We start from the raw sequence: 18,858 nt of genomic DNA on the forward strand, positions 1-18,858 counted from the left end.
ATTATCGGAAGCAAATGTACGTCACCTGCGTGAAGTTGGCCCCCCACCCAACGCAAAACTTCGGCAAAATAGTCTCAATCGTTTGTGCTGGTTTGTGCTGTAAAAAATTTTGTTTGTGCTGCTTCAGTTTTTTAGATATTAAAAGAATATTTATAGGTCATTCTGAGGCCCCGCATCCTCTAAATTCACCCAAAATAGTCTCTTATCGTTTGTGCCAGTAAAAGTTTCGTTTTTGCAAATGTCTTTTTTTAACAATACAGTTGAAGTAAGAAGGTAAGATCCAAATGGAAAACCAAATCACTAAATAGACTCATTCACTGAACTGTTACCGATCCACTGTTCGTTTTCAACTTTTAGCAGACACAGCGGATCACAGGATTTGCGGAATGTAACACAAACTCCAAGCTAAGTGTTTTAACTTGTTACTGTATTTAGTTATGTGAATGACAGTAGTAATATTAACATTGTAATAAATACAGGCACCGTAATTTGTTTGCTGGAGCTCTGTGTTTATACGCACTAGGCTGTGTGTGTGTGTGTGTGCAGGTCAAAAGTTTGGAAACATTACGATTTTTAAATTTCTTTGAAAGAAGTCTTACTAATCTCACAAAGGCTGTATTTATTTGATAATAAATACAGTAAAAACAGCAATGTTGTGGAACAATACACATTATAATAGCTGTTTTCTTTAATATTATTTAAAATGTAATTTTATTTCTGTGATGCCAAAGCTGAATTTTCAGCATCATTACTCCAGTCTTCAATGGTGTATTTGTTTGTTTTTAATTTCTATTTTGTTCATTTTACTTGTATTGTTTATTTTATAGATTATACTGTATGTCTTTCTATTTGTAGTCTATATATGCTGTATATTTTATTCTATGTGTTGGATTGACAATTGTCATGTTCATTGTTTGTAATCTGACTGGCATAATTTTATTTATTTTTTAAACTCCATCTTCAATGTCACATGATCCTTCAGAAATCAGTGCTCCCCTTTGGCACATGGACTCTCCCAGCTACCCCTGTTATTCAGCAAGAAATGGACTATTCCAAAACTGTCCACTGGAGTTTTTGCGAAGTGACAGGAAGAGAGTTAGACGGGTGATAAATGGAAAAGGAGATCGGCTGAATATTGTATATAGTTTGTAGAGTGAAATATAGTGTATTAGCCCAAATCGGAGGAGTTTATCGATTGTGCGTGTGCGTGCATCACACTGTAAGTAATCACATAATTGTTGAACATTCTCAGCGAAGCTAATCCGCCTGTATCCCTGTTTACATTTAAGGTCGTTTACTTAATTTTATTCTACTGCTGTGACACTGCTACAATTCCATGTATATTTTTGTCATTTGTTGATAGTAATAGTTATATTTATTCCTTATAATCACCAATGCACGGTTGTACCTCAGATCGTGCGCATGCGCTCATAGTTGTTTACATCTCGGTTCGACCGCACATGCATCAATAGCCATGCTCGCGTGCACAGCTCGTGCACAGTGTTAGCGCACACACATCCATCCCCACCTTTTCAAGTATATCATCATCATAGAGATTGTATTGTGTTATATTTCACTGCTATTCGTCAGTATTTTACCAAAGAAGCTTTATTGATATTGTTTGTGGTTTATATATGTTTATATCTGTATTTTGTATTAACAGAACCACACATCTATGCATCTTTAATAAACCAACGATTTGGAACATAACCTGAGTGAGACATCGTTGTTCTAACCGGACAAACTGCAGCCTTCTGCCAACCTGAACTAGCAATTAGAGTGAATAGTTAAAAGATTTTTCATGGTCCTTCAAGCCGGATTGTTGAATTGCTACAGAGATGTCTCAACCCGAGAGGAAAGAGCCTGTCATGCGCCCACGAAGACAGATCAACCCACCGACTCATTTAGTGGATTACGAGCTTGGTGAGCCATTGCCACATCGACAGCCACTTCCAGAATTCGGTCATAGCAGAGTTCAGTCACCAAGTATGGTAGGACAGACTCGATCGACTTCTCCTGTCAGTCAAGAGTTAGATCATGATAAGTGGACACTGAGAGATGAATGGCAAAGTGAAAGATCTGATGGGCGGGGAGAAGAGGAAGTAGAGCTTACAGCTATGCTGCAGGTGATGAAACGCGAGAATGCAGACTTGCGGCTACAAACCAGCCAGCTTCCAGATATTATTTCAGCATTGCAGGAGATGCGACAACAGAATGCCATGTTACATCAGGAACTTCAAAGTCTTAAGGCGGAAAGGGGAGCCCCCTCCAGGCCAGTGACTTTACCAGTGCTATCTCCAGGTCCCTTTTCTTCAGTGGTGAGCCATGAGACTCCACAACAGTTCCGTCCTACTCCAGCCCCACGGACAAACCCCCAACACCGCTTACGGCCATGAGAGAACCGGGCCCAGTTACAATGGATGAGCGACTTGGATTAGCTGAGGATTTCAGAAACATGGATATTTCCTCCTCAATACATGTAAGAGCACCACCACAAGTGCGTTACAGTGACCCACCTCAACCCAGGTACTCTCGTTCCTCCCAACACATTCCAGCTCATCAGCCAGAGTTCGAAACCACAACATATGAGCATGTGCTATCTCCGCATTCAGGCCACAGACAGGCGTATTATCTGTCTTCATCAAGGCAGGAGAAAATGTACCGAGGCCCTGCTCCAACCATTCCCTTCCTAACCTCCCCTGATTCTAGAGAGTTCTCTCGATTGAGAATAGCATTGGAGAACATTTTGCCTGAGGACGCAATGGAGCGATTCAAGTATCAGATCCTCACAGACCATCTTAAGTTGGAGGAAGCCCTACTTGTGGCATACTTATACAGTAACTCAAGCTTTCCCTTCACAAACACAATGATAGCCCTCAATAAAATGTATGGCCAGCCACATCAGCTAGCCTTACAACACATTGCAGAACTGATGGATGGATCAAACATTCGCAGTGGAGATGTGAAAACTTTTCGCATGTTCTGACTAAGTGCGTTCCCTGGTCAGTATGTTGGAACAGCTGGGTCAGAAAGGTAATGTCGAGTTGGAGTGTGGATCACATGTGTCCAGACTGATGAGCAAATTACCGCATGATCTCAGGTCCAGTTTCAAGAGGTACACACATCCTCTTCATGTCACTATCCCCACATTATTGGACTTTGCGGACTGGCTTGAGTACTGCTGCTAAGAGAGAAGGGGTGAATGTTTACTGTCCATACTGCGACAATAACAGACATTTCCTGAGCGGCTGTGAGAACTTTAAGTTACTCAACAAAGAGCAGAAGGTGAATTGGATTAAAGGCCAAAATAGATGCTGGCGCTGTGGGCGTGGCCATCATGCTGTCAATTGCACTCTAAAAGCCCTTTGTCCATCTTGTAACAGAAAGCACGTGCTAGCCTTACATGATGTGAATGAACAGAGCAGTCACAGAAGCATCGGCTCCAGCCAGTGCAGTCTTGTATGTGGATCGTCCAACCTGTGAGAATAAAATTCTGCTGAAGGTGGCTAAAGTTCTGCTCCGAAATGGCAACAAATCCATGGAGGCGTATGCAATCCTCGATGATGGGTCAGAGCGAACTATTATTCTACACAAAGCTGTGCAGAGGTTGAATCTGAAAGGACAGCCAGAGGCCTTGGTTCTCCGTACAGTCAGGCAAGATACACAGACTCTTCACGGGGCGGCTGTGACCTTTACTGTGTCTTCAGTGGTTAACCCTCGTAAGGCTTTCAGGATACAGAGCGCATTCACAGCCAATAGTCTGGGTCTAGCAGAGCACACGCATCCCGTCAAGGTACTCCAGAAGAAGTACAAGCACCTTGTAGGCCTGCCACTACAGCACCTTTACAAAGTGAAACCAGTAGTTCTCATTGGTTCTGACTGCCCTCACCTCATCACACCCATAGAACCGGTCAGATTGGGTCCACCTGGTGGCCCTGCTGCTGTGAGAACACGCCTAGGAGGGACGCTACAGGGCCCAGCACAAGAACTAACCAGCAGACTTTCCCCACAGCAATGTCTTTTCACCAGCTTATGGCCCACTAACGACCTTTATGCAAATGTCCATTTTCCACAGTTTCTCCACATTCTTCCATATCGAAACGAGAAGGTACTGACGAGGTCTAAACAGGATCAAGAGTCCATCCAACTTCTTCAGGATAAAACCAGGAGAGTGGATGTTAACAAAATCCAGCGCTATGCGACCCCTCTTCTTCGTGCTAAAGATATGCCAGGTCTACATGCACCCAAAGAAGCTGTCCTGCCACAATTAAGGGGAATAGAGTATCATTTGAACAAGAATCCTGATCAAGCGGCGGCCTACCAAGAGGAGATAGTCAGGTTACAGCAAGCTGGCTACATCACGAAACTCACTCCTGAGCAGGTGGACTGTTCCAAAGAGAGCTGGTACATTCCACATCATTTGGTGGAGCATAATGAAAAGAAAAGTGTTGTCTTCAACTGCTCATTTGCTTACCAAGGCCACAACCTGAACGAGTACTTGCTTCCGGGTCCACCACTCAGTTCTTCTCTTCTGTCAGTTCTTCTGCGATTCAGAGAACATTCCATCGCCATTAGTAGTGACATTCGTGGGATGTTCCACCAGGTACGCCTTTTGCCTGAGGACAAACCACTACTGAGATTCATTTGGAGAGATCTGCAGAGAGACAAGGCACCGGACGTGTATGAATGGCAAGTACTTCCATTCGGAACAACGTGCAGTCAATGCTGCGCCACATACGCGTTACAGAAGCATGTCCTGGATCACAGTGAGTCGGAAGACACACAGTTCTCAGTAGAGAAATCTTTCTATGTTGACAACTGCCTTCAGAGCTTCACCTCAAGTGAGACAGCGAAAGATCTTGTAGACAGACTCCGCAGTCTCTTAAGTTCTGGAGGCTTCGATCTAAGACAGTGGGCGAGTAATGATCCATCAGTCATCAGCCACCTGCCAGCTGATGCTCAATCTCAAAGCAGCATCCTGTGGCTCAGCAAAGGTTATCAAGATGCACAAGAGTCAACTCTTGGGTTACACTGGCATTGCTCATCAGACACTCTCTCCTATAAGCAGCGGCAGGCAGACCACCCACTTCCAACTATGCGGAGCATATACCAGATCCTCGCTAGGCAGTATGACCCCATAGGCTATATTGTGCCATTCACAACACGGGCCAAGGTGATCGTACAGAAGTTATGGGACAAGAAAAGAGAGTGGGATGATCCCCGTCTACCAGAGAACCTGTTGAACTTGTGGAAAGCATGGGAGAGTGAGCTGGATGGTTTGCAGCACATTGTTTTGCCGAGGGCTTACTGCAGTAAAGAACTGGATCAGTCTACCAGTATGAGGCAGATCCACATTTTCTGTGACGCCTCAGAGCGAGCCTACGGTTCCGTGGCCTACTTACGAACTGAAAACCTGGAAGGTATAGTGGAAGTAGCCTTTGTAACTGGTAGATCTCGGGTAGCTCCGAAAAAGCAGCAAACATTCCACGTTTGGAGTTATGTGCAGCACTCACAGGTGCACAACTCGCAAAAGTGCTGAAGACAGAATTGACTTTGCCCATCCACAGTATTACTCTGTGGTCTGACTCGACAACTGTCCTTACCTGGCTGCTGTCACACTCATGTCATTTTAAAGTTTTCGTAGGCACCAGAGTGGCAGAAATCCAGGAACTCACGGAGTCTGATAACTGGAAATACGTGCCAACAAAGGATAACCCCGCAGATGACATCACAAAGGGAAAACTGCTCTGTGACATAGACAGGAAAGCGGATAGTATAAGGGGCCAAAATTCCTCAGACAGACAACTGACCACTGGCCGGAGATGCCACCATTTAAGACCATTGATCAGGACAGTGAACTGAGGAAGCCAATCTTCGTTGGTCTATCAATCTCCACTCCACCTACTCCCGATCCACAGAAATTCCATACACTTCCAGAGTTGTTGAAGGCTTACATCCAGCATGCCAACGGGGCAGCTACTGATATCCCAACAGCAGATGACTACAAAGAGGCAGAACTTGCAGTACTCCGTCAGAGCCAAACTGACTCCTTTCCAGACGAACTGTCCTTCCTCAGGGCAGATAAATCCTTGCCAAAAAATAGTCGCTTGCTGTGCTTAGCCCCGGAATTTGATGAGGACACCAAACTCATACGTGTTGGCGGTTGTCTCCGTCGGATCAGCCAGCTAGAGGAAGATACGATACATCCTATTGTCCTCGACTCGTCTCATCCAATTACCAAATTGGTGATCAAGGACTATGATAATCGGCTACATCACCCAGGACCAGATAGGGTGTTTGCTGAACTTCTGAGGAAATACTGGGTGATACGGGGACGGGCTGCAGTCAGAAACCACCAACGACAATGTGCAGAGTGTCAGAGATGGCGGGGACAACCACATCCACCAAAAATGGCTGACCTCCCACCTGCCAGATTGAGGATCCATCAACCTGTTTTCTACTCAACAGGTGTGGATTGCTTTGGACCTTACACTATAAAGGTGGGGCGCAGGAATGAAAAAAGATGGGGAATCATCTTCAAATGCATGACTTCCCGTGCAGTCCACATTGACATACTCACCAGCATCGACACAGATTCCTTCTTGATGGCATTACGATGATTTATCTCCAGACGTGGTAAACCTTTTGAGCTTCTGTCAGACCAAGGCACCAATTTTAAAGGAGGAGAAAGGGAACTGAAAGAGTCATACATCGCCCTTCATCCTGAGCTTCAAGCTCAACTCGCTAGCCAACAAATAAGATTCATCTTCAATCCACCCAGTTCACCCCATTTCGGCGGATGTTAGGAGAGAGAAATTCGTTCTCTAAAGGCTGCACTTCACGTCACCATCGGCAGCCAGACAGTTACAGAAGAAGTGCTGAGAACTGTCTTCATAGAAATATAAGGAATCCTCAACTCCAAACCCATTGGCTACACTTCTTCAGACGTCGCTGATCCAGATCCAGTAACTCCGAACATCTTGTTGATGGGGCGGCGAGATGCCTCATTACCGCAAGTGGTATTCCAAGACTCGGGACTCCTGAGCCGTAAGAGATGGAGACATAGCCAGCTTTTGGCTGACCACTTTTGGAGGCACTTTATTCAGCACTACCTACCCAACCTCCAGATCAGACAGAAATGGAAGACTGAAGAAGCTGACCTGCGGGTCGGTGACACAGTCATGATTGTGGATCAACAACTGCCCCGTGCTCTTTGGCCTGTAGGGAGAATTGTTCAGGTCTTTCCTGGGTTGGATAAGAGAGTCAGATCCGCGGAAATACGGGTTGACAGCAAAACTTACATCCGACCTGTAGCCAAAATTATTTGCCTGCCCTCTCTTCCCGGCTAGCTTTAAATTTAATGTAGCAAAGACACTTAAAATTGGCAAATTCACACTGAATTTGGGGGCGGCTGTAAAAAGTGCTCCCCGTTTGGCACATGGACTCTCCCAGCTACCCCTGTTATTCAGCGAGAAATGGACTATTCCAAAACTGTCCACTGGAGTTTTTGCGAAGTGACAGGAAGAGAGTTAGACGGGTGATAAATGGAAAAGGAGATCGGCTGAATATTGTATATAGTTTGTAGAGTGAAATATAGTGTATTAGCCCAAATCGGAGGAGTTTATCGATTGTGCGTGTGCGTGCATCACACTGTAAGTAATCACATAATTGTTGAACATTCTCAGCGAAGCTAATCCGCCTGTATCCCTGTTTACATTTAAGGTCGTTTACTTAATTTTATTCTACTGCTGTGACACTGCTACAATTCCATGTATATTGATGTCATTTGTTGTTAGTAATAGTTATATTTATTCCTTATAATCACCAATGCACGGTTGTACCTCAGATCGTGCGCATGCGCTCATAGTTGTTTACATCTCGGTTCGACCGCACATGCATCAGTAGCCATGCTCGCGTGCACAGCTCATGCACAGTGTTAGCGCAAACACATCCATCCCCACCTTTTCAAGTATATCATCATCATAGAGATTGTATTGTATTACATTTCACTGCTATTCGTCAGTATTTTACCAAATAATCTTTATTGATATTGTTTGTGGTTTATATATGTTTATATCTGTATTTTGTATTAACAGAACCACACATCTATGCATCTTTAATTAACCAACGATTTGGAACATAACCTGAGTGAGACATCGTTGTTCTAACCGGACAAACTGCAGCCTTCTGCCAACCTGAACTAGCAATTAGAGTGAATAGTTAAAAGATTTTTCACATATTATATATAAATATTACTTACCCCAAACCTTTTAATGGTTGTGTATCCAAAAAAAAAAAAAGCAGCACAACTGTTTTCAACTGATAATAATAATGAATTATTCTTGAGCAGCAAATCTGCATATTAGAATGATTTCTGAAGAATCATGTGAAACTGAAGACTAAAGTAATGCTGACAATTCGGCTTTGATCACAGGAATAAATTAGTTTACTATATATTCTGATAGAATACAACTATTTTACATTGGAATAATATTTTACAATATTACTTTTTTACTGTATTTTTTATCAAATAAATGCAGCCTTGGTGAACATTAAAAAATCGTAATGATTTCAAACTTTTTGCTAGTATATATATGTATGTGTGTGTGTGTATATATATATATATATATATATATATATATATATCAATCTTCTTTCACATTGTCTTTATGGGGTATTGTTTGTATAACTTTGAGGAAAATAATGAATTTAATCAATTTTGGAATAAGGCTGTAACATAACAAAATGTGGAAAAAGTGAAGCGCTGTGAATACTTTCAGGATGCACTGTATATGTGTGTGTATGTATGTGGAAACTCGTGACTCAATGAATTAAGCCAAAATAATTTTACTTTTGAATTAAATTACTGCGTACTATCAAACATCCATTAACACAAATAATGGACCTTTAAAAACATAAAATTAAAAACACTTAATACTGACAAGCCACTATCTGTCTTCAAACCAAACCAGAATAACAGACTTGAGAGCAAACAACATCAAGCCTGACTTCCTGAAAAGCAGATACTACTTCTCCAAACAGGAGTAGGAAAACAAGGGTGTGTGGCATATAACAGAAATACTTGTATTTGTGAAATTAAATTTAAACCATGCAATCAGTCTTTTGTGTATAATACAGCATGTGGGCATATTTTCTTTTTTCTGACACTCCTGTCACTCCACTTCTCAGGTCGTCATACATCTCCCAGACACATGGAGACCTCCTGCAGTAGGCCACATAATGTCCAAGAGCATCCTGGGTCTTCTTGTCAATAACTAGAGCTTCCTGGGTTAAGCCTCCTTTGAAAGCAGTGATTGCCCTTAAAGTAAATCTCTCTCCTTGTAGCATCAGATTGGAGGGAAATTCACACAAAGGAAATTCTGTGGAGTTGTTTCCCAGGTCAGTGTCAATCCACAGAACTTCTCCCGGACTGTAACTTTGAGAAACTTTCCCTGCACAGAGCCCTTTTCCTGAGGTATCTGTCTTGAATGCAGAGGGACACTGTGAGGGACTTTGTATTGGCCTGAGGCAGGGGGACTCCGGAAGGGTAAGGCCTTCTTCCACTGCGGTCTGAAGATGAGCCATGCCTGAAGTACAGCAACAGAAGTACAAATAAATGGAACTTCCCGGGTGACTTGTGTGCTGAGACCACAATACTGTGAGGAGCACTGTTTTGGGAAGGAAACACATGCACATTTTGTCTTTGACTTTTCAATGATCATGGAGATGTGGCACGCTGCATCGATTTGGAGAGCACCAGTCTTCAATCGGACAGCTTCAAATATTTCACAGAGCAGCTCTGCCCTCTGTGTTTAAGCCTGTGCATTCAGACCCTTTGTGGTGATGGATTTCACTAGCTTGAGGAGGTTGTTGGATGGTTGGTTTTGGGTGGAACTGCTAGGCCTCTCCAGTTTTCAACCGCATCTTCATCTGTTGGATGGATGTTTGTGACATTGTCAGATTTCCCAGAACAGGAAGCATCCATTTCTGGTTTCCCATCTACACTGCAAGTTGTGGTGGGTAGTGGATTGGCTCCTGTGATGATCACTGTTGCTACAGCTGCTTCGTCTTCATCTTTTTCCTCACCTTTTTGTTTTGCAGAACAAATTTGCATGTTGCCTTCAATGAAGGACAGATGTCGAGCAATGAATCGATCCACCCGAATAGGCAAGTTTTCATGCTTGAAAAGTCCATGTTTTAAGTTTTTGAACTCTGCTTCAACATTGGCTGAACTTGCGGTGATGTTGGTGCTTCGAAAGTGAGGGATCATTACCCCTGTCCAGAGTGGTAAGTAACTTGCAAGCCAGATTATATTGGGAATAATCTCAGGGAGGAAGTGCATATTATCATGATCCCCATGAGCTACAGCAAGTGACCTGCTCTCCTCACATATGTCTGTTACCCACTGTCGTAGGTCTGTCTGTGTTTGGTCACATGGATCCACTTCCAGGTCATCACCCTCTACATCTGGAATGATGACACACTCTTCTACAATTCAGGCTTTCAGGTATTTCTTGCACCTTTCTGATATGAGGGGGGCTCCAGAACTGTCATTGCCTCTGCTTCGCTGAGAGCCACAACAGTAATACTGCGTAGTAGCTCTTTTGCATCATCCATGGAATGTGACATGAGAAGCTGTGCCATTGACCTCACAAAGAAATCTTTAATGCAATGTGTTTTTTTCTTCAAGCAGTCCCACTGGCAGATCATCTTGATGCAGTGTGCAACATCAACCCGAACAAAACAAGGTGGCACTTTTGCTGATTTTTTACTGAGTAAGACAGCACAACACTCATTGATGTAGGTCTTTAGATCAGGATGAGTAAAAGCCTTAACCAGAGCTCCGAGCAAAGCCAGAGAAAAGTCACTCACAACCTCTTTTGGAGTTGGTGCACCTGCGCGTATCCATTCTGTCAGCCAATGTGTTATTGCATTAACATCGTGTCTCTCTGACAGCATTTGCACCTCTGGGACACTTGAGCTCTCATCCCCTGCCAGAATGCCCTGATATAAGAATATATGGCCAGACTTGCCATTTGGTCTCTGTAGTTTCCTCACTACTGAGCCAGTTGCATCAAAACTCACAGTGGGGTTAGTAGATGTCTTTGAGAAGGACTTGTACATATACATTTGTGTTTGACTCCAATAATGACAGAAAAACTTGTCCAGTCCAATTTCTTTAATGCTACCACTGTGCGGTGCACTGTATTTTAACATCTGCAGGGACACAATGAGATCCTTGTCGCCTAATTCTAAATCATTTCTCTCTTGCTTTGCTTTGCGCAGGGTGGCCAAATTAGGCAGATGACTTGGCTCAGGATCTCCAAAATCCATCAGCTTTGTTGCCTCTGATGCCCTCCATACATGGGGTTCCATTCTACCCTCACACAGTTCATTGGCTATCTGCACACGCAAGTTACCAGACATCGCACGCTTGGAACAGCCAGTGTGCAGGGAGTCATCAGTGTTTTTAATTAAACACTTAAGCACCATTGGGCTGGTGTCACTTGCGCCTAGTGGTGGCAGTGAAGTGTAGCAGATGATACTCCATGTAAATAAATAAAAAATTCAATCAGGAAACACCAGTGAATGAAGTAAAGATTGTTTATTGAAAAATTGTTTATTGAACAAATACTGTGATGATTAGTCTGGACAGAAATTCTACTGAAGTGTTCACATTGAGGAGATTTGCGCTTTTGTTCTCGTGCCCAGAGCTGAGTGAAAGTGAGTGACAAAGTCCGACAGACACCAGATGAATATTGAGCTGCTGCTGTCTGAACAACAATATGGTTTTTAATAAACACCATAGCGACTACAAGAACATTGATAAGGAGTTGTTGTTGTATTAAAACATCTTCATCCAACATTTTGGCAAGAGACTGAAATAACAAACCCGCACTGCTCATAAATCATAACACACAAAACTAGATATACCTATTTTAGAAATATATAATAAAGTAGCCTAATATATAGTAATCAGAATGACTGAGACTGCTACTAACCTATGATTTTTGTGACCATTAAGTGATCTATTTTATTCGGTCAGTATTGTATTCAATAAATATCAGCATTTATAATTCGCCTGTAATTCAATGTCTAATATTTAAAAATCCGAAGCAGCACAAACGATAGAGACTATTTTGGGTGAATTTGGAGCATGCGGGGGCTGAGTGACCTCAGAATGACCTATAAATATTCTTTTAATATCTAAAAAACAAAAGCAGCACACGAACATTTTTACAGCACAAACGAAGCACAAACGATTGAGACTATTTTGCCGAAGTTTTGCGTTGGGTGTTGGGCCAACTTCATGCAGGTATGGACGTCCCACCTCGGCACGCTCTGACTCGCACAGATTTTGAATATGCAGGGAAACGTTTTACAGAGAGTTTAACAATCCAGGATGTGCTTCTACATTCATACCGGCCTACAGCTCTCCTAAAACATGAATCAGCACCAATACTCTAAATGAAACAGTTATTTGATGCGTGATTATACACTTCATTAGCATGTCGCGCAACTCTAGATATATGTGAAAAGTCAGCAATAGATTTATATACATGCAACGATCAGGGAAATGAAGCGTGGTTGTATCGTTTACAATGAACAATCATAACAACAGAAAACAATATTATGGATTTGTAGAAATAAAAATATGAAGTTATATAACACAGAAAAAAAGAAAAGGACAAGGTTGAATCATTTATGAAACTTGCTCATTTTGTGGTTTTATTGAAGAAACAGCTCCACATTTATTTTGTGATTGTAGTATAACCAATACATCTTGGATTGACTGAAGCTCTTATTTTTTTAGCCCCACAAATAGCTTTAGTTTACACGCAATATATGACCTGACGTCACATCAAAACAAGTCAAGGGTAATCGAGCACACGCTTCAATCTACAATAAGCCAATGGTAAGCAGGACCCGCCCACATCATTATCATACAAGAGACAGAAATATAAGAATAAATACAAAAATAAATAAATGTTGTAATAAATAAACATAAAAATAAATGAATGCATAAATAAATAATAATAAAAAACAAAAACATGAAAGAATAAAACAAGTTTTAAAGAATAAAAATAAAATAATAAATAATGTGAAAAAGTCTACAAAAATAAATTCAGGAATAACTTTCATTAAAAACTAATTATATTTGTTTTATCAAGACATTTATTCCTTTATTTATTTTCTTATTATTACATTTATTTATGTATTATTTTTGCATGTTTTGTCCTCCATACCTCTGGCAGTTCCTCTGGACTTCAAAGACATTAGTCATTAATCTTAATGTTCATACAAAATCGATATTTAAACATGTTTGTCGATGTTTGACGCTTAAAACTTAATTTAATAATTTTAAACCATGATTTGCACTATACATAATTAATATTGGGATTATATTCATGATGTTAGCCAGAGGGGAACTGGCCCCCACAGTAAGTCTGGTTTCTCCCATTAATCAACATTTTATGTAGTTTTGTGTTCCTTGACACAATCGCCTTCAGCTTGTTCACTGGGGTTATTAATACAATTATTAATTACTTATTTTTAAACACGATAAACAATCGTATTTTATCTAATTACACAATGATGATTCATCAACATTAGTTTTATCTTCTGTTAATGCCTGATTTTCTGTAAAGCTGCTTTGAAACGATGTGTGTTGTTAAAGGCGCTATACAAAATAAAAATTACTTGACTACTGTGCAAAGGAGCAGCCGTACATCATCACTGTCCAGAAGCGCTGCCGACTTCTCTGGGCTCGGTCTCATCTTAGATGGAAAGTAGAACAGTGGAGCTGTGGTTTTTGGTCAGAAGAATCCAGATTTCAAAAAGTTTTTGAAAAACAAAGCAGTTGGGCCATCCAAGCTGTTATTAGCATCCGGTCCAAAAGCCAGTGTCTGTATGTGCCAGGGGTGTGTCAGTGCCCATGGGATGGGTAACTCACACATCTGTGAGAACACCATGAATGCAGACAGATATGTAAAGATTTTGTAGCAACATATACTGCCATCCAACACCGTCTTTTCCAGGGATGTTCCTACATTTTCCAGCAGGACAACTTCAAACCACATACTGCCCGGATTACAAGTGCATGTCTGTGTAAGTAGAGAGTGCGGGTGCTAGATTGGCCTGTCTGCAGTTCTGACCTGTCTCCAATTTTGAATGCAAGGCACATTATGAAGCACACCATACGGCAACAAAGACCCCGTACAAATGTGCAGCTAAAGACTTACATAATGGATGAATGGGGGAAATTTACACCACCAAAATTGTGTCTTCAGTGCCCAAATGCTTAAGTGTTATTAGAAGAACTGGTGATGTTTCACAGTGGTAAACACTCGACTGTCACAACATTTTTGGAGCGTGTTGAAATCATCTGATTTGAAATTACTGTACATTTTCAAAAAACAATGAAATTCACAAGGAAAAACATCATATAATGAGTAGTTGTGGTGCTTTCAATATAGCAAAGGGTGAATATAATTTACAAATCACTCCTTTTTGTGTTTATTAGCATTTTTCAAACTGTCCAACCTTTTTCGTAACTGGGAATGTAGTTAATACATTTACACCAATAAAACAGAAGTTACTTCATCATAACACCCAGCCGTCGCTTGCTATTTTACGATGGAGTAACATCTAATGTGTTGGTACTGGACCACTTATGTGCAGGTACATGCGGTTCTGTTTCAATTTAATTTTGTGGTGGTAAGAAAGAATAATATGCGTATAACTTGTGATACAAGTTTGCTGTTATGCTGATTTCACAGAACACATCAGGAATAAGTTTGCTCTAGTCTTTAAATAACGACAAACAATGGATCCATGTATCTATTCACTGACATACAAAAACTACTGACAGTATTAAATGTGCAGTTCAAGTTATCAAATAATGGACATTTGTTATTAAAACAAAAAAACTATTGGTCATCAAAAATGACTTTTTTATTAAAACAGTGGCACACCCCTCCCTGGGTCGTGATGCTACACACCCGGCCCCTAATCAGCCTAATCAAGCCTCAGAGAGGGATAAAGGCCGACTGGAAACTGCAGTGGGAGAGAGAGATTTACAGGCACCTTGGCGTGTTTGTCTTTTTGTTTAAGTCCCTTATTAAAATATAATTTATAGTGTCAAGCCGGTTGTCACCTCCTCCTTTCCCTTAATCCCCTTACAGTGACATCATCATCAGCTCTGCTCAGATTTCAACATTTTCTGAAGCAAATATTAATGGTGCTTACCAGTACAAAACTCCCCAGCATGATACTATGGCGTTGTCAGGCAGTTGCTAGGGTGTTAGGAGTGGTTGTTAGTGTCTTACTATTGATATTCTAGTCTCTAGATATGACTTGGGTCCCAAAGTATGAATAGTGATAACAACACTTACCTTAGCAGACACCACTAATAATAGTACTTTTTGTAAATAAGTGGTGTAGTGGTCTAAAGCACATAACTGGTAATCAGAAGGTCGCTGGTTCGATCCCCACAGCCACCACCATTGTGTCCTTGAGCAAGGCACTTAACTCCAGGTTGCTCCGGGGGGATTGTCCCTGTAATAATTGCACTGTAAGTCGCTTTGGATAAAAGCGTCTGCCAAATGCATAAATGTAAATAAGAATCTGAATATATATAAATGAACAATCTGATTACACAAATGTAATATACAGTGTTCAGCATTTAAATTCTGCTGTAATTAGTGGTTGCTGTATTCTATGGAACTAATGGCAAATTGCTTTGATACAAAAGCATGCTGAACTGCACTAGGCAAATTTATTTATATAGCAGATATTATACACAGTGGTAATTCAAAGTGATTTACATTGAAATCATAAAGAAAAATAAAAGATACTTAAAAGTTCATTTTCAAATCACTTGAGAAAATAAAAATAAGAAGACAACTGAATTCATTTTTCACAAAACTTCATTTAAATGAAAAAAAAATCCTGGCTTGAATTTTCATTCCTGGCTCAAAATGTATAAAGCAACATTTTGATCGACCTTCATCAGGCAATTAAAAACAGAGTGCAACAGCACCCAATTTAAAATATGTCATGACCAATCAACACATTGGATGACCATGACATCACAACCAATGACAATCATTAAAATGGGGAACATCTAGTAAACACCTATAAATACAGAAAAGAGAAAAACATCACATATACAGCTGCCCAAATCCATATAATAAATTACACCTGTAAGGTAACCACGATGGTTCAAAAAAACGAAGGTAGTTTCATTACTACTTTATTTACAAAAGACACTGACCGAAATACTCTTTTGATTGACCCAGCTCTCACCCTACTCCTCTAAAAAAGGCTCTTCCTAAAAGTCAGTTTTACAGAATGAGGAGGATATGTCACTCTGATTCGGATTTTATTAAGAAGTCTCAAATAATGAAAATACATTTCTTCAACGGGTTTACCCACTTGATTGGATCGAAGAAGCGTTTAGGACAGTTCTTCATAGAAGACACTGATTTTTTGAAAACAATTCAAAAGAAAGCCAAATAACTTTCATTTGCTTTTACTATGACATATTCACCTACGTCTTATCGATGTGATAATTGTGCACAGTGTAACAATACTTTTAAATCATCCTTTTTTTTGTCATGCACGAACTGGTATAAGGTATTCAATAAACTCTGTTATCACCTGTACCTCTAACATGGGTAGAAGAACAGGTGATTATTGAATACCTTTTACCAGTTCGCAGATGACAAAAAAAAAGGATGATTTAAAAGTATTGTTATTGTATTTGATTCATTGCCCTTGTGGTCTTGGATACGTGGGGAAAACATCAAATCAGTTAAAAAAACGAATTAGTGAACACATGAGTTTGATCAAGAAAAAAGATCCAAATTATCCTGTTGCAGCTCATTTTGTTGAGTTTGATCATGATGTCTCCTCTTTGCATTTTTGTGGCATTGAGAGTGTTAAGATGCAACCAAGAGACAATGAATTGATTTTACAGAAACGTGATATTTATTGGATCTACACTCTTCAAACCTTATCACCGATGGGACTTAATGATGAAGCCTTGTTTAATGTGATGCTGTAGATACAGTCAGGTCCATAAATATTGGGACATTGACACAATTCTAATCTTTTTGGCTCTATACACCACCACAATGGATTTGAAATGAACAAGATGTGCTTTAACTGCAGACTTTCAGCTTTAATTTGAGGGTATTTACATCCAAATCAGGTGAACGGTGTAGGAATTACAACAGTTTGTATATGTGCCTCCCACTTTTTAAGGGACCAAAAGTAATAGGACAGATTAACAATCATAAATCAAACTTTCACTTTTTAATACTTGGTTGCAAATCCTTTGCAGTCAATTACAGCCTGAAGTCTGGAACGCATAGACATCACCAGGCGCTGGGTTTCATCCCTGGTGATGCTCTGCCAGGCCTCTACTGCAACTGTCTTCAGTTCCTGCTTGTTCTTGGGGCATTTTCCCTTCAGTTTTGTCTTCAGCAAGTGAAATGCATGCTCAATCAGATTCAGGTCAGGTGATTGACTTGGCCATTGCATAACATTCCACTTCTTTCCCTTAAAAAACTCTTTGGTTGCTTTCGCAGTATGCTTCGGGTCATTGTCCATCTGTACTGTGAAGCGCCGTCCAATGAGTTCTGAAGCATTTGGCTGAATATGAGCAGATAATATTGCCCGAAACACCTCAGAATTCATCCTGCTGCTTTTGTCAGCAGTCACATCATCAATAAATACAAGAGAACCAGTTCCATTGGCAGCCATACATGCCCACGCCATGACACTACCGCCACCATGCTTCACTGATGAGGTGGTATGCTTTGGATCATGAGCAGTTCCTTTCCTTATCCATACTCTTCTCTTCCCATCACTCTGGTACAAGTTGATCTTTGTCTCATCTGTCCATAGGATGTTGTTCCAGAACTGTGAAGGCTTTTTTAGATGTTGTTTGGCAAACTCTAATCTGGCCTTCCTGTTTTTGAGGCTCACCAATGGTTTACATCTTGTGGTGAACCCTCTGTATTCACTCTGGTGAAGTCTTCTCTTGATTGTTGACTTTGACACACATACACCTACCTCCTGGAGAGTGTTCTTGATCTGGCCAACTGTTGTGAAGGGTGTTTTCTTCACCAGGGAAAGAATTCTTCGGTCATCCACCACAGTTGTTTTCCGTGGTCTTCCGGGTCTTTTGGTGTTGCTGAGCTCACCGGTGCGTTCTTTCTTTTTAAGAATTTTCCAAACAGTTGATTTGGCCACACCTAATGTTTTTGCTATCTCTCTGATGGGTTTGTTTTGATTTTTCAGCCTAATGATGGCTTGCTTCAATGATAGTGACAGCTCTTTGGATCTCATATTGAGAGTTGACAGCAACAGATTCCAAATGCAAATAGCACACTTGAAATGAACTCTGGACCTTTTATCTGCTCCTTGTAAATGGGATAATGAAGGAATAACACACACCTGGCCATGGAATAGCTGAGCAGCCAATTGTCCCATTACTTTTGGTCCCTTAAAAAGTGGGAGGCACATATACAAACTGTTGTAATTCCTACACCGTTCACCTGATTTGGATGTAAATACCCTCAAATTAAAGCTGAAAGGCTGCAGTTAAAGCACATCTTGTTCGTTTAATTTCAAATCCATTGTGGTGGTGTATAGAGCCAAAAAGATTAGAATTGTGTCGATGTCCCAATATTTATGGACCTGACTGTATGCTGTATGTATATTTTTTTCCATGTTTATATAGGTGTGTATATTTATGTATATGGAATAGTGTTGTCACGATACTAGAATTTCTAACTTCGATACGATACCTTGAAAAATATCGATATTCGATACCATTTTCGATACCAC

The 18,858-nt window shown here is 40.8% G+C and overlaps 1 protein-coding gene across 7 annotated transcripts; it reads left to right on the plus strand.

Moving 5' to 3' along the window:
- The first annotated feature begins 1,059 nt into the window (after nucleotides 1–1,059).
- On the plus strand, nucleotides 1,060–10,841 carry LOC127624956 (uncharacterized). 7 transcript variants are annotated; one of them, XR_007968233.1, is made up of 6 exons: nucleotides 1,060–1,219; nucleotides 1,664–1,923; nucleotides 8,973–9,058; nucleotides 9,190–10,287; nucleotides 10,415–10,507; nucleotides 10,694–10,841. XR_007968233.1 is itself a non-coding variant. In XM_052099917.1 (3 exons), the coding sequence occupies exon 1, from the start codon at nucleotides 3,413–3,415 to the stop codon at nucleotides 5,537–5,539; it is 2,127 nt and encodes a 708-aa protein (XP_051955877.1). In that variant the 5' UTR covers nucleotides 3,406–3,412; the 3' UTR covers nucleotides 5,540–7,652; nucleotides 10,415–10,507; nucleotides 10,694–10,841. The 7 variants fall into 7 exon arrangements, 3 of the variants coding, with proteins under 3 accessions (XP_051955877.1, XP_051955876.1, XP_051955875.1); XR_007968234.1 differs by lacking the exon at nucleotides 1,664–1,923; XR_007968232.1 differs by lacking the exons at nucleotides 1,664–1,923; nucleotides 8,973–9,058.
- The last annotated feature ends 8,017 nt before the right edge of the window (nucleotides 10,842–18,858 follow it).

The sequence above is a fragment of the Xyrauchen texanus genome, chromosome 31, assembly GCF_025860055.1.
Source record: "Xyrauchen texanus isolate HMW12.3.18 chromosome 31, RBS_HiC_50CHRs, whole genome shotgun sequence".
NCBI classification, from domain to species: Eukaryota; Metazoa; Chordata; class Actinopteri; order Cypriniformes; family Catostomidae; genus Xyrauchen; species Xyrauchen texanus.

What these genes read in the sequence shown, in the direction of transcription:
- LOC127624956 (XM_052099917.1), top strand. Translation starts at nt 3,413, where the DNA reads ATGAACAGAGCAGTCACAGAAGCATCGGCTCCAGCCAGTGCAGTCTTG.